Consider the following 11,666-nt stretch of genomic DNA (forward strand, 5'->3'; position numbering starts at 1 on the left):
ATGGCTAAGAAATATGGAAGGAGGTCAAATACAATTTTGATGGACTGTATATTTTTAGTTTTTTCCCGTTTAACTCATCCAGGCGGCAACTGTTTTTCCTTTACATCTATTTTACTTTTATCGCCTAGAAACAACCACAAATGTAAACATAAATAACTTCCTGAATGAGTTGAGGATTTTCAATTTGAACGTTTTGAATTAGTAGAAAGGGATGGAGCAACGGACGTTCTCCTTTAATCTGCGCTGTCGTTGTTTTACGTGTATAGAATGACATTCTCTGCATCTTTTTCAACATATATGAGCTTTTATTTCACATGACTTTGAGGAGAGCCGATAGGGATGTGTGCGCGTCAGCATGCGAGGGGGCGGCGCTTATTGCAGCAGAGGCCTCATTGTCTGAGGATGCAGAGGAGCGAGGGAGGAGGGAGGAAGGGTTGAGCCAGAAGCTACACAAAGACCGGGAGAGTAAGCCAGCAAGCGGTGGAGAGACATAGACAAAGAGGAGGCGGCGACAACTCTTTTTTAATGTGGGGGTGGAGAGGGGGAGGATTAACCGGCTGATCTGCAACATGCGCTCACACATCCACATTGGATAGCTGCACCAAACACTTCTCAGCATCACCGGGCTCAACATCATCACCATCGGTGGCAAGCGAGAGACAAAGAGTGGGGGGGGGCGGGGGGTTTGGGGGACTCCACTGGGTCCGTTTCAGCATCTGAGGAGAGACAGACGAGCAGAGAGACAGCCATTCCGGCTCGGGCTGATTGACGGCAGGAAGAGAGACAGAAGGACGGGAGGAGGGACGGACACACGGCCTTCATCACCTCCGACCGTCTTCCTGTGCCATGGCTGACCACATGTGTCTGATGCTGTGTGTGTACTGAGCGCTCCGTCTGTGGGTGGTGGGTGTGTTTGAGTAGAAGCGTGTGCCAAGCGTGTCTGTGATGGGGAACGCCGAGAGTATGGAGAGCCAACTGGCCGTGATCCGGTCCAGAGCCGCACCGGTCCGGCTCCCGATGCCTGACGCCGCCGAGCTAGAGGAGAGGTTCTCCATTGCACTGGTAACTGCACAAATATGCGACCATATCGCACACTCATTGGGGGAGGGATACCACACAACATGGCACAGCAGTCGGATGAAGACTATTGGCTTCTGTTGATTGTTGAGGTGGTCGCGAATTACCCACCGACGGAGCAACGACACCGGAAATATCACACGGGATGATATTTCACAAAATTGTTTTCATTTGGTGGAATTGCAAAATGAAATTCTGTTTCAGAATTCAATGAACCTTCCTCCAGACAAGGTGCGTTTGCTGCGTTCCTATGACAATGAGAAGAAATGGGAGCTCATCTGTGATCAGGTAAAGCTGTCAGCCGTAAAAGTACAATTGTCCTCAAGTTGGTCACTGATGTTTAAAAAAAAATGTGGAATTTTATTTTGGGGGCGTAGGAGAGATTCCAGGTGAAAAATCCTCCACACACATACATCCAGAAGCTGCGAGGATTCCTTGACCCGGCGGTCACACGCAAGGTAAGATGGCAGATGGAATCTGATGGAAACCCAGAAATCTCATAAGTGTAACCTTTGCCTGCTCTTGTATAAAACTAAGCATTTTTAAGCTGATTCTGTCTAAGGACAATCTTTGACTTCATATGACTACCCATCTATCCATTTTCTATACTTCCTATGCTGTTCAGACGACTGGGCGAAAGGTTGACTTCACACTGGATTGGTCACCAGTCAGTCACAGACTACATATAGAACCAGACCAGAGTGTGAATTAAACCCTTGCTGCTTGCACCAAAAGTCTGGCAGCTTGTAGCACAACGTCTGTGATTATTCGTTTAGTGGTAACACTTAGCAGCTACTCGACATAAACTGCAGCATCATACATATTTTATTTAGCTTGGTTGTGACCTTCCTTCAACTGTGGAGTCATAAAATATAAGAGCAAGCTAAAAACATTGGGTAGCATGTATGAGCTTAATTGAAGATGTTTCCTTTCTACGCTCATGCGATTGTTTTTCAATCTGCAGAAGTTTAGGAGGAGGGTCCAGGAGTCGACTCAGACACTTCGAGAACTTGAGATTTCTCTTCGCACAAACCACATTGGGTACGATATGAGTACCTACCCGTCTAAAAGAACTGGCTGCCTGTTGATCTGACCCATCCATGTATGTGTAGATGGGTTCGAGAGTTCCTGAACGAGGAGAATCGAGGGCTAGATGTCCTGGTTGAGTACTTGTCCTTTGCTCAATACGCTGTCACGTAAGTCAGAGGATTTTTCAGAAGATTCATCGATCCAGCGATCCATCCATTTTCATCAACTTTATCTGAGGTCGGGTCACGGAGGGAGCAGTTTCAGCAGGGTAGCACCGACTTGCCTCTCCACAGAAATTTCAATCAGCACTTCTTTGGGTATCCTTATGTGTTCCCAAGCCACCTGGTAGATATAGTCTATCCAGCATGTCCTGGGTCCACCTCAGGGCCTCCTCCCAGTGGGTACCCAAACTCCTTACAAGGGAAGCAACTAAGGGCCTTCCTAATCAGATCCCAGAGCCAATTCATTACCCTGTCTCTGGGAATGTTTTGGGAATGAGGGAGAAAACCGGAGTACCCAGAGGAAAAAAAGGAGAATGCCTGGTGGCCTTCTGTAGTTGTCCTAACAACTGCGTCATTCGTTAATTTATTCATTCACGTTCTACTACTCATCCTGTTCAAGGTCAGGAATTTGGCCCTGTCTGGTTGACTATATTTGTTACCCTGGTAACCAATGTAAACATGTTACTACCGATCATGATACTGAGTGGTAATGCTAGTTCCGATTGGATTTTTTTCAAACAAGGACAAAGTAGATCTTCAGATTTTGTTATCTAATTTGTGCAGCTCATCAACCAACTTTGCCTGTGCAGGTTTGATGGTGAGCAGTCAGAGTCTGGAGGAGACGGAGCTTCTATTGACTCTCCCTGGAGTCGCTCAATTGAGGATCTCCATGGCGACTGTAGTCTCCCATCCCCTTCTTCCTCTGTAACCAGAACAGCACGACACTCAATCAGGTAAAAAAGCGGCCAAGGAGAACAATTTTTAGATGAATCAATGATTGGGCTATCTTTTGTTAGTAGTTCTACTTTGGTGACTCGTTCCAACACGCTGCCCAGTAGTCGCACACTCAAAAATTCCCGACTGGTCTGCAAGAAAGACGATGTTCACGTGTGCATCATGTGTTTACGAGCCATCATGAACTACCAGGTGAATATAGAAAATGTCTTGTTCAATCAAGGCACTCTTAACACTAGACCAGAGATCGGAAAATATGTAACTGTAGAAACCAAGTATTTTCCCTCATCACGTGATGCGTTCGCGAGCATGAGAATAATATATGATTTGTTCTGACTCCCCTCTCAGTACGGTTTCAACATGGTCATGTCCCATCCACATGGTGTCAATGAAATTGCCCTGAGTCTCAACAACAGGAATGCAAGGTTTCAAACGCACACCAAAAATCTGAAATCATACACTTGAGTAGGGCTGGGCGATTTTAAGGTTGAAGATTAACATTCAGCCATGTTTATAATGAACTATATGCATATGCAGCTGATAACCGATTAGTATGGCAGGATTTGGAACAGTCCCTCCTAAAATGTTTCATGTTTATGTTTTTTGAGCGGTTTATTATACTCCACGAGGAGGTAAACTAGTAAAAAAAAAACTACTACCTTTTTTTGCCCAGCTCTACATTTGCTGTAAAGACTGTATTCAATTAAAAAGTAATGTTAATAAGAAATTAACAGCTAATACTTGACTCTGTCTGTCTACTTCAGGACCAAGGCTCTGGTATTGGAATTGTTGGCGGCTGTGTGTTTGGTCAGAGGAGGTCACGAAATCATCTTGTCAGCCTTTGACAACTTTAAAACTGTAAACACTCAATAACAAAGTGACTTTTTTGTTACTTCTCTTGTTGAATAACTGACACCCTTGGTTGATTTTTTTTCCAGGTTTGCTCAGAGTCCATGCGTTTCGAAAAACTGATGGAACATTTCAAGAATGAAGACGACAACATCGACTTCTTGGTAAAATCGTGTCTGCCAACGCTAAGCATTCTCTTATTAACATTAAAACATTCTCTGGGGGAGAAAAAAACAGTTCAATAAACAAGGCTGGTTCTCTGTTTTTGCTGTTTTTGGTCAGGTGGCATGCATGCAGTTTATTAATATTGTAGTCCACTCAGTGGAAGATATGAACTTCCGGGTCCATCTGCAGTATGACTTCACTAAACTTAATCTGGATGACCATCTAGAGGTAAACATTTTGGATAACTTGCCGCCATTCAAAAGTGAAACAATGGGATCATGTGCACCGTTTTTTCAACCCTCTGCCAGAGGCTGAAGCACACAGAGAGCGACAGACTACAGGTGCAGATTCAGGCCTACCTGGATAATGTGTTTGATGTCGGGACACTGCTGGAAGATGCGGAGACGAAAACAGCAGCCCTCGAAAGAGTGGAAGAGCTGGAGGAGAACTTGAGCACCGTAAGAACTTCTGACAAGGCATAGTGGATGTGCAGAAAACTATTTCTTACTCATGTGAGAATGTATTTAGATGTCAGAACGCCTGCTTGATGTGGAAAATGAAGCAATGCTGAAGATCGTGGAACTGGAAAAGCAGCTCATGCAAACAAACAAAGAGTTGGACCAACTCCGGGTCAGTATTGTTGATGCTAATGTTGCCTGTCAGGAAGAACCAACCCTCAACCACCAATCTCGAGATTGCACTTAAGAAAATGTTGCACTTCACACAGGACGTGTATGCCAGTGCCAATACACAAGTGCACACCTTAAGGCGGATTGTTCGGGAGAAGGATCAGACCATTCGCCGTCAAAGTCGTCTCGAGCGACAGGCGCAGGAGGCCCAGCAAGCAGGTGGTCCTGGAGCTCCTCAACCCCAGAGAGGAGAAGGTGATGGCGGCGTGGCCAATTCTGCCTCACCCTCACCTCCTCCCTGTCCCACTCTTTCTCCCAGGTAGTGTAGTACTTCCTGTACTCGACTTGATTTTATACAGAAATACCAACAGTAGAGTGACAAATGATCATTTCCATGACTTAGCCCAGAGACGGTATCCTATCATAACATTGGACCAGGAATGGGCACTGCTTCAGATATGCCACCCCCACCCCCTCCACCTCCACCACCACCAATGCCAGGCACAGGTGAGGTCCTCAATCAAAAAGCTAATTAGCAGAGGTGTAAGTAGGTCAAAGATTGTATGTGCAAACTAGGAGGAAGTCTTCAAATCTTAACCTTCAAGGTTCACGATAGTCCCACGATGCAGTTGAAACATTTAAAACATGTTAGGTATGTCAAGCCATTACTTGGGCTGAGCAAAATCAGAGAAAACTCAGTTGCCACATGCACAGTATGTTTGCACATAGTTTCTGTATGCCTTCTTGGACTAGAAACCACATCATGTTCCAAACTTGTCTCTGTATTCTCTATGATCTAGTTCCCTTATCTGAATACACAACATCAAATGTACCTAGTCACTCGAGTCTCTAACCCAGGGGTAGGGAACCTATGGCTCGGGAGCCATATGTGGCTCTTTCCATGGGTGCATATGGCTCTCCACTAACCTGTGAGGTAAAATAGGTAAATCACTGGTGAGAAAGCGGAGTCCCGAACGCACCAATAGAGCGTCACTGTGGCGTTGACACTACCTCTACCACCACTTTAATCATAATTGTGTTTTTTATTACTGTTCTGCATGCATGATATCATTGATACTGACTTATTAGCAGCATAACAATGTTGTCAAGAGAATTTGGAGACTTTTTCTACTTGAAAAGTGGTGAAATGACCCAAAAAATAAATCATACATTTTCATGTATTTTTACTTTTCAATTCTGAGAATGGCTCTCAAAAAATAACATTAGAAAATAGGAATTGTTTATGTCTCTCTCTGTCAAAAAGGTTCCCGACCCCTGCTCTAACCTCTACTAATTATACATGAAAAATATTTATTGATTTGACTTGAAGTGCTTCCTGACCAACATGCATTAACAGTGGAACGTCTTCTTCTTTAAAGTTTCCAATGGATTATTCCCTGCTCCTCCACCACCTGCTCCACCTCCACCTCCACCGCCTCCTCCCCCTCCGTGCCGAACCAGCGAGCTCTCCTCTACTCTTCCGATGCCACCTCCTCCTCCACCTGTGGCCCCCCCACTTCCGGGTTGTGGGGGGTCACCCACTGTCATCTTCAACTCTGGACTAGCAGGTGAACACAGACATGCGTTTGAATTCTTCCTATACGACAGCAAAGACTCTCAATGTGTGCCACACGAAAGAAGCGCTGTCCAGTCAACGTTGAGTTGGATTGAAATTTTTCCTCTATTTAAAAGTGTCCTTGAGGGAAGCATTATGTCATATTGGCTTATGTTCAAGGATTAGAATAGTACTGTACTAATGTGTTTTAACCTTGGTAATAATGATAGTTGGTACATGACAAGTTCAATATCTTTTTAGTGGGTACTTGTTGTAAAACTGTCGCAAAGGTTTGTCGCTCCGATGTTCACTAACAAGTTCGTTCTCTCTTATTCTGCTATCAGAGGGACCACTCAAGTTATTCTGTACGTTTGATGGCTGCACTCATTTTGAACGCATTCACTGCCATTAACAGCAATCCCTCCCTGTTTACATATTAAATTGATTGCCGTTAATGGCAGCCAAATAGTTTAAGAAAATCATTGTGAATCACCTCCCCATTATCAAGCCTACCATCAAAACCCCCAACCCACCTACCTAACCCCCCCACCTCCATCGATCACCCAGCAGTTTAACTTCTGTCCATCTTCAAATTGTCAATTCATACATTTTCCATCCACCAAAAATCCTGCTTGAAAAAGAAATACTGCAATTACTATGACTTGCGATAACTGATCCGGTTGCTCACTTGTTCAGCGGTCAAGATAAAGAAGCCCATCCAGACCAAGTTTCGGATGCCGGTTTTGAATTGGGTCGCTCTGAAGCCAAGTCAAATCAACGGCACGGTCTTTAATGACATTGATGACGAAGCCATCTTGCGGGTAAATTGTTGTCAAGTCAATGCGGCTTGTGAAAAAATCTGGATCCCATTGTTAACCAATTCATTTGTGTTCAGGATCTGGATGTGGAGGGCTTTGAGGAGCTTTTCAAAACAAAGGCTCAGGGTCCAGCGATGGACTTAACATTGTCACGACAGAAACTTCCCCAAAAAGCGCCATCCAGAGTCTCTCTGCTGGATGCCAACCGAGCCAAAAATTTGGCAATCACACTTCGAAAGGCCGGTCAGGGTCCAGATGTCATCTGCCGTGCCATCCACACGTAAGACTCAATTTGACACACGCTTAACTGCGGAGGAGGCAGAAGCGCTCACACTGCCCGTGTGTAGGTTTGACCTGCGGACAATTCGAGTGGATTTTGTGGAGTGTCTGATGCGCTTCCTGCCAACTGAAGCTGAGATAAAGCTTCTCCGGCAGTATGAGAGGGACCGAAAACCATTGGACGCGCTGAGTGACGAAGACAGCTTCATGATCCAGTTCAGTCGCATTGAAAGACTCAACCAGCGCATGTCCATTATGACCTTCATGGGAAACTTCACTGACAACGTGCAACTGCTAACACCGGTACGAAAACACATTAGAATGAACACCCAAGATGAAAACGTTTTTTATTTTTTTATTTTTTCAACAATCTCACTTTTCTTTGCAGCAACTACACGCCATGATTGCGGCATCTGTTTCGATCAAATCGTCTCAAAAACTGAAGAAGATACTCGAAGTCAGTTTATTTCCAAAGTGCATCTGCGCTCGTCACTGTCCTTGTTATTTAGACGTGTTTCTGTTTTGTTGAGCAGATCATCTTAGCCCTTGGAAACTACATGAACAGTAGCAAGAGAGGGGCTGTGTATGGCTTCAAACTACAGAGCTTGGACCTGGTAATACAAACAAACACAAGGGACTGAGGGAGGGTTGGGATCTCAGTTTCTTAGGGTCTATTCACAACTGAACTTTTTGGTCCAGACTAAACCTCAAAAGTTCATGGTGCCCACCTTTTGGCCGGGTGTGAATAAAATCCAGCAAATTCTCCTGCGGCGCAAACAGACAGTTTGTCTCGGTAGGTCTTGTTTGCGACCACATTGTGTTGCGAACCAGTGCTGAAATCATACACCTCTTTGCACATGATGTATTTTTTGTAAGTATCATAGTAATGTCTTAATTCCATATTTTTACCACGTTCACCCGCCCTGACCGAGTGTGTTGTCAAGACCTCGCACACTTCAAGAATTGCAATGTGAAAAGCAATCGCACCAAGCCAAAAATGATCTATTGTATTTTGGTCCGGACCAAAGAAAACTAACTATGAGCTTTCCTGGTGGAGGCTATTTTGTTAAACCAAGTCAAGTGTGTTATTTTTCTATTGAATAATTATTATTTATCCAGATTAGTTCATACTCAATTTGAATGGAAGTGGGGGTAATATTAGCATTATTTTCGTACTATTTATGGGTTTTAATGTATAGACAAACAAAAAGCTGTTACAGAAGCTTTACCTTGAAAATCTGACTGACTGTTTGTTGCATGTTGACATGCTTTTAGCTCCTGGAGACCAAATCGACGGACAGAACACAGACGTTGCTTCACTACATTAGCAATGTGGTCCGAGAGAAATATCCCACAGCGGGACTCTTCTACAATGAACTTCACTACGTGGACAAGGCGGCTGCTGGTCAGATCTTGACGAATGGCAGCATGTCTTTCTAGCATTGAATTCTAAACGACCAAATGCACGCGTGTGTGTGTTCTTGTTGTTGTGTTCCAGTGAGTCTGGAAAATGTTTTGTGTGACGTAAAGGAGCTGCAGCGAGGGATGGAACTCACCTGGCGGGAGTTCAGTGTCCAGCACAATGCCATCTTGAAGGATTTCATCAGCAGGCACGAATCACGACTCAACAAACTTCAGGAGGATGCACGCATAGCCCAGGTATGCACACATACAACAAACCCAGAACTAGTTGTATCTTTATTCATATAGTTATGTCGGCAGCACAGAATGTCAGGCAGAACAATCAAACACTGTTCCACTGTTGTCCTGTCAATCTCACGAGCAAATAGAATTCATCTCAGGGTACTTGTTTGAAATCTCGCACAGGACGCCTTTGAAGATGTGGTGAAATTTTTCGGGGAGAGCTCCAAGACGATGCCGCCATCCGTTTTCTTCCCCATCTTTGTTCGTTTCATCAAAGCTTACAGGGTGAGTGGCTCAAAATTAGTCGCGTGGCCTTTGAGCCAGTGAGATTGTGCGTTTTGCGTTAACCTGCGTGTGCGCGTTCAGCTTGCTGAAGAGGAGAACGAACAGCGAAGGCGTCAGGAGCAGATGTTGTTGGAGAAACTGGAACAGGAGGAGCAGCAGGAGGAAGAGACCAAGGTATGACGTAAAGTTCTGAGTATAGGTGCTTAAAAGAAAGTGAGTAAATGTAGGTGAGTGCTTGTGAAAGTTGCTCTGTTGCTCTGGATTGTCACGCTTGCTTCACTCCAACCCCGCCACCCCAGTCCCCTCATAAAGGCAAACGCCAGCAGCAGGAGCTTCTGACAGAGCTGAGACGACGACAAGGAAAGGACAGCCGACACGTTTACGAGGGAAAAGACGGTGCCATCGAAGACATCATCACGGGTAAGTGACCGCTCATCTTTTTAAATCACAGTGATACTTAGTATACCCATATAAACATCTTTCAAATCTTTTATTTGGTATGTTAAACATTTCAAACTTGTCTTGAACCCTTTCAGCTCTATGTTATCGTTTTTGTACCATTTAAGCTGCGTCAATGCAACTGTTATGAAATCTCCCATGGAGGGTTTCTTTAGTTGTTGTTTTTTTTAATCAGAATTACAAAATTCTGCCTTTTAACTATATCAACAATATTCTGCTGGTATCAAATTCTACTGTAGAGCGGCGATGACTGACTCTCAGACTCGTTGAAATGACAGTTTATTTCATTGGATTGCACGAGAAATTGGTCAATACTTTTTTGTTACAATTTTAATTTTCTTACATTTTTGAGTGAGAGTGAAGTGAAAACTCAGTCTGTTGACTGTATGTAGAAAGACTACTTTTAAAAGGGAAAACGTGGTACAAAGCTGAGGGGGGTTTTAAATAATAATAATAATTGGACATAGGCTTTTTCATCATCATTGACTTGACAAGAGCCTAATTAAAGGGTCATTTGTAACCTGTGTGTTTTGCAAACTACAATTTCAGGGCTAAAACATATATTTATATATTTTAATGTGTATGTATGTATATATACTATATTATATTTATATATGTATATATATTTATTTATATATATATATATATATATATATATATATATATATATATATATATATATTTAATTTATTTATATATATACTATATTATATTAACATCTAGATCTATGTTCCTTTGTACATAGCATAGCTCTGTACGTAATTAGTTATGTATCTAGCTAGTATGCTTTTTTCTATTTGGAAAACCACCAACCAACAGCCCTCCATCTTTCCCGCAGCTCTAAAAACCGGGCCCTTCACAGCTCGGTCGGCCAAACGTAGCTCTCGATTCTTCTGTGACCCCGCCCACCCCGAGGAACACTTTTAGAGCGGCAAAGATGATCGTCCACCATTGCTTCGCCCACCTTGAACTAATGGCATGAATAAGCACTTTGAACATTTCCAAGTGAGGGACACAATGACTTCACGCTTTCTAATTGGTCCGTCACCGAAAAGTTGCAGCCTGGTCCAGAAAGGGTTTTTGAGCACTGGACTTTGTGACCCAAATCCTTGTACAAATTCTATTGTTGAACCATTCATCCACTCATGGGTTAACGCTGCTCAATCAACAAAGCACCTGATTATTTTGGTCTATGGCGGTTCTGTCCAGATGTTCAGCAATCAAATGTGAGCTGTTCCACAATTCGATGGAATTAGCAGCAAAGCTTCTAAAAAGCACATGTTCATTTCTTTCGCTCCCCCAACTGCATCCACGTGTATGTTGTAGTAAAAGCTTTCCTAAGACTAAGTGCTAGTGTGTCTGAGTTTTGGTCAGATTGCAGAGGTTTTGGTCGATGAAACGCGTTACAGGGTTCTACTACTACTTCGTACTGTATTTAAACTATTACCAACCAAATGTAAATTCAAGTTTCAATAAATGAAACGTTGTATAATCCGGCTAAGAAAGCCCGTTAAAAAAATACTGCAAAACAAATCCATCTGTGGCTCATCGTTGCAACTCATAAACTACCCTCCCTAAATTCAAACCCGTTTCCCGTCTGCTCGTTTCTTAACCACCAGAGACCACAATGTTGCCCCTTGTCCCTCTTTTCATTCAAAATGTAAACATGAACACAAAAGAGCACAACGTTTTCTACATTTTGTAGGTTCTCTGTTTTTTGTTGTTGTTATTGTTGTTGAGTCTTTATTTGGTGTAAATAAATAAAACACGTTGAAACAACGCTAAAACACTTGCCATTATTTGATTTAGACAAAATTGTTGACTAATGGCCAATCCTTATTGAGCCAAAGCACAAGCAACACGTGTGAGGTCACAATTGAGTGAAATAAAATTTGTCTTTATTTGTTTTCTTTTGTTTTTA

At 43.2% G+C, this 11,666-nt stretch overlaps 1 protein-coding gene across 3 annotated transcripts; it reads left to right on the plus strand.

Annotated features, from left to right (window-relative positions):
- Window positions 1-444: 444 nt before the first annotated feature.
- Window positions 445-11,532, plus strand: fmnl2b (formin-like 2b). Of its 3 annotated transcripts, none has more exons than XM_077608142.1 (28): window positions 445-1,062; window positions 1,282-1,365; window positions 1,455-1,535; window positions 2,042-2,118; window positions 2,190-2,273; window positions 2,918-3,061; window positions 3,125-3,254; window positions 3,411-3,487; window positions 3,827-3,920; window positions 4,001-4,075; window positions 4,194-4,304; window positions 4,385-4,534; window positions 4,605-4,706; window positions 4,804-5,024; window positions 5,109-5,212; window positions 6,085-6,273; window positions 6,605-6,625; window positions 6,957-7,081; window positions 7,156-7,358; window positions 7,426-7,660; window positions 7,746-7,814; window positions 7,891-7,971; window positions 8,633-8,762; window positions 8,856-9,016; window positions 9,185-9,286; window positions 9,368-9,460; window positions 9,586-9,706; window positions 10,584-11,532. In XM_077608142.1, the coding sequence occupies exons 1-28, from the start codon at window positions 946-948 to the stop codon at window positions 10,670-10,672; spliced, it is 3,270 nt and encodes a 1,089-aa protein (XP_077464268.1). In that variant the 5' UTR covers window positions 445-945; the 3' UTR covers window positions 10,673-11,532. The 3 variants fall into 3 exon arrangements, with proteins under 3 accessions (XP_077464268.1, XP_077464277.1, XP_077464281.1); XM_077608151.1 differs by having other exon boundaries at window positions 3,128-3,254; XM_077608155.1 differs by lacking the exon at window positions 6,605-6,625 and having other exon boundaries at window positions 3,128-3,254.
- The last annotated feature ends 134 nt before the right edge of the window (window positions 11,533-11,666 follow it).

Source organism: Stigmatopora argus, chromosome 1 (assembly GCF_051989625.1).
Source record: "Stigmatopora argus isolate UIUO_Sarg chromosome 1, RoL_Sarg_1.0, whole genome shotgun sequence".
Classification (NCBI taxonomy): Eukaryota; Metazoa; Chordata; class Actinopteri; order Syngnathiformes; family Syngnathidae; genus Stigmatopora; species Stigmatopora argus.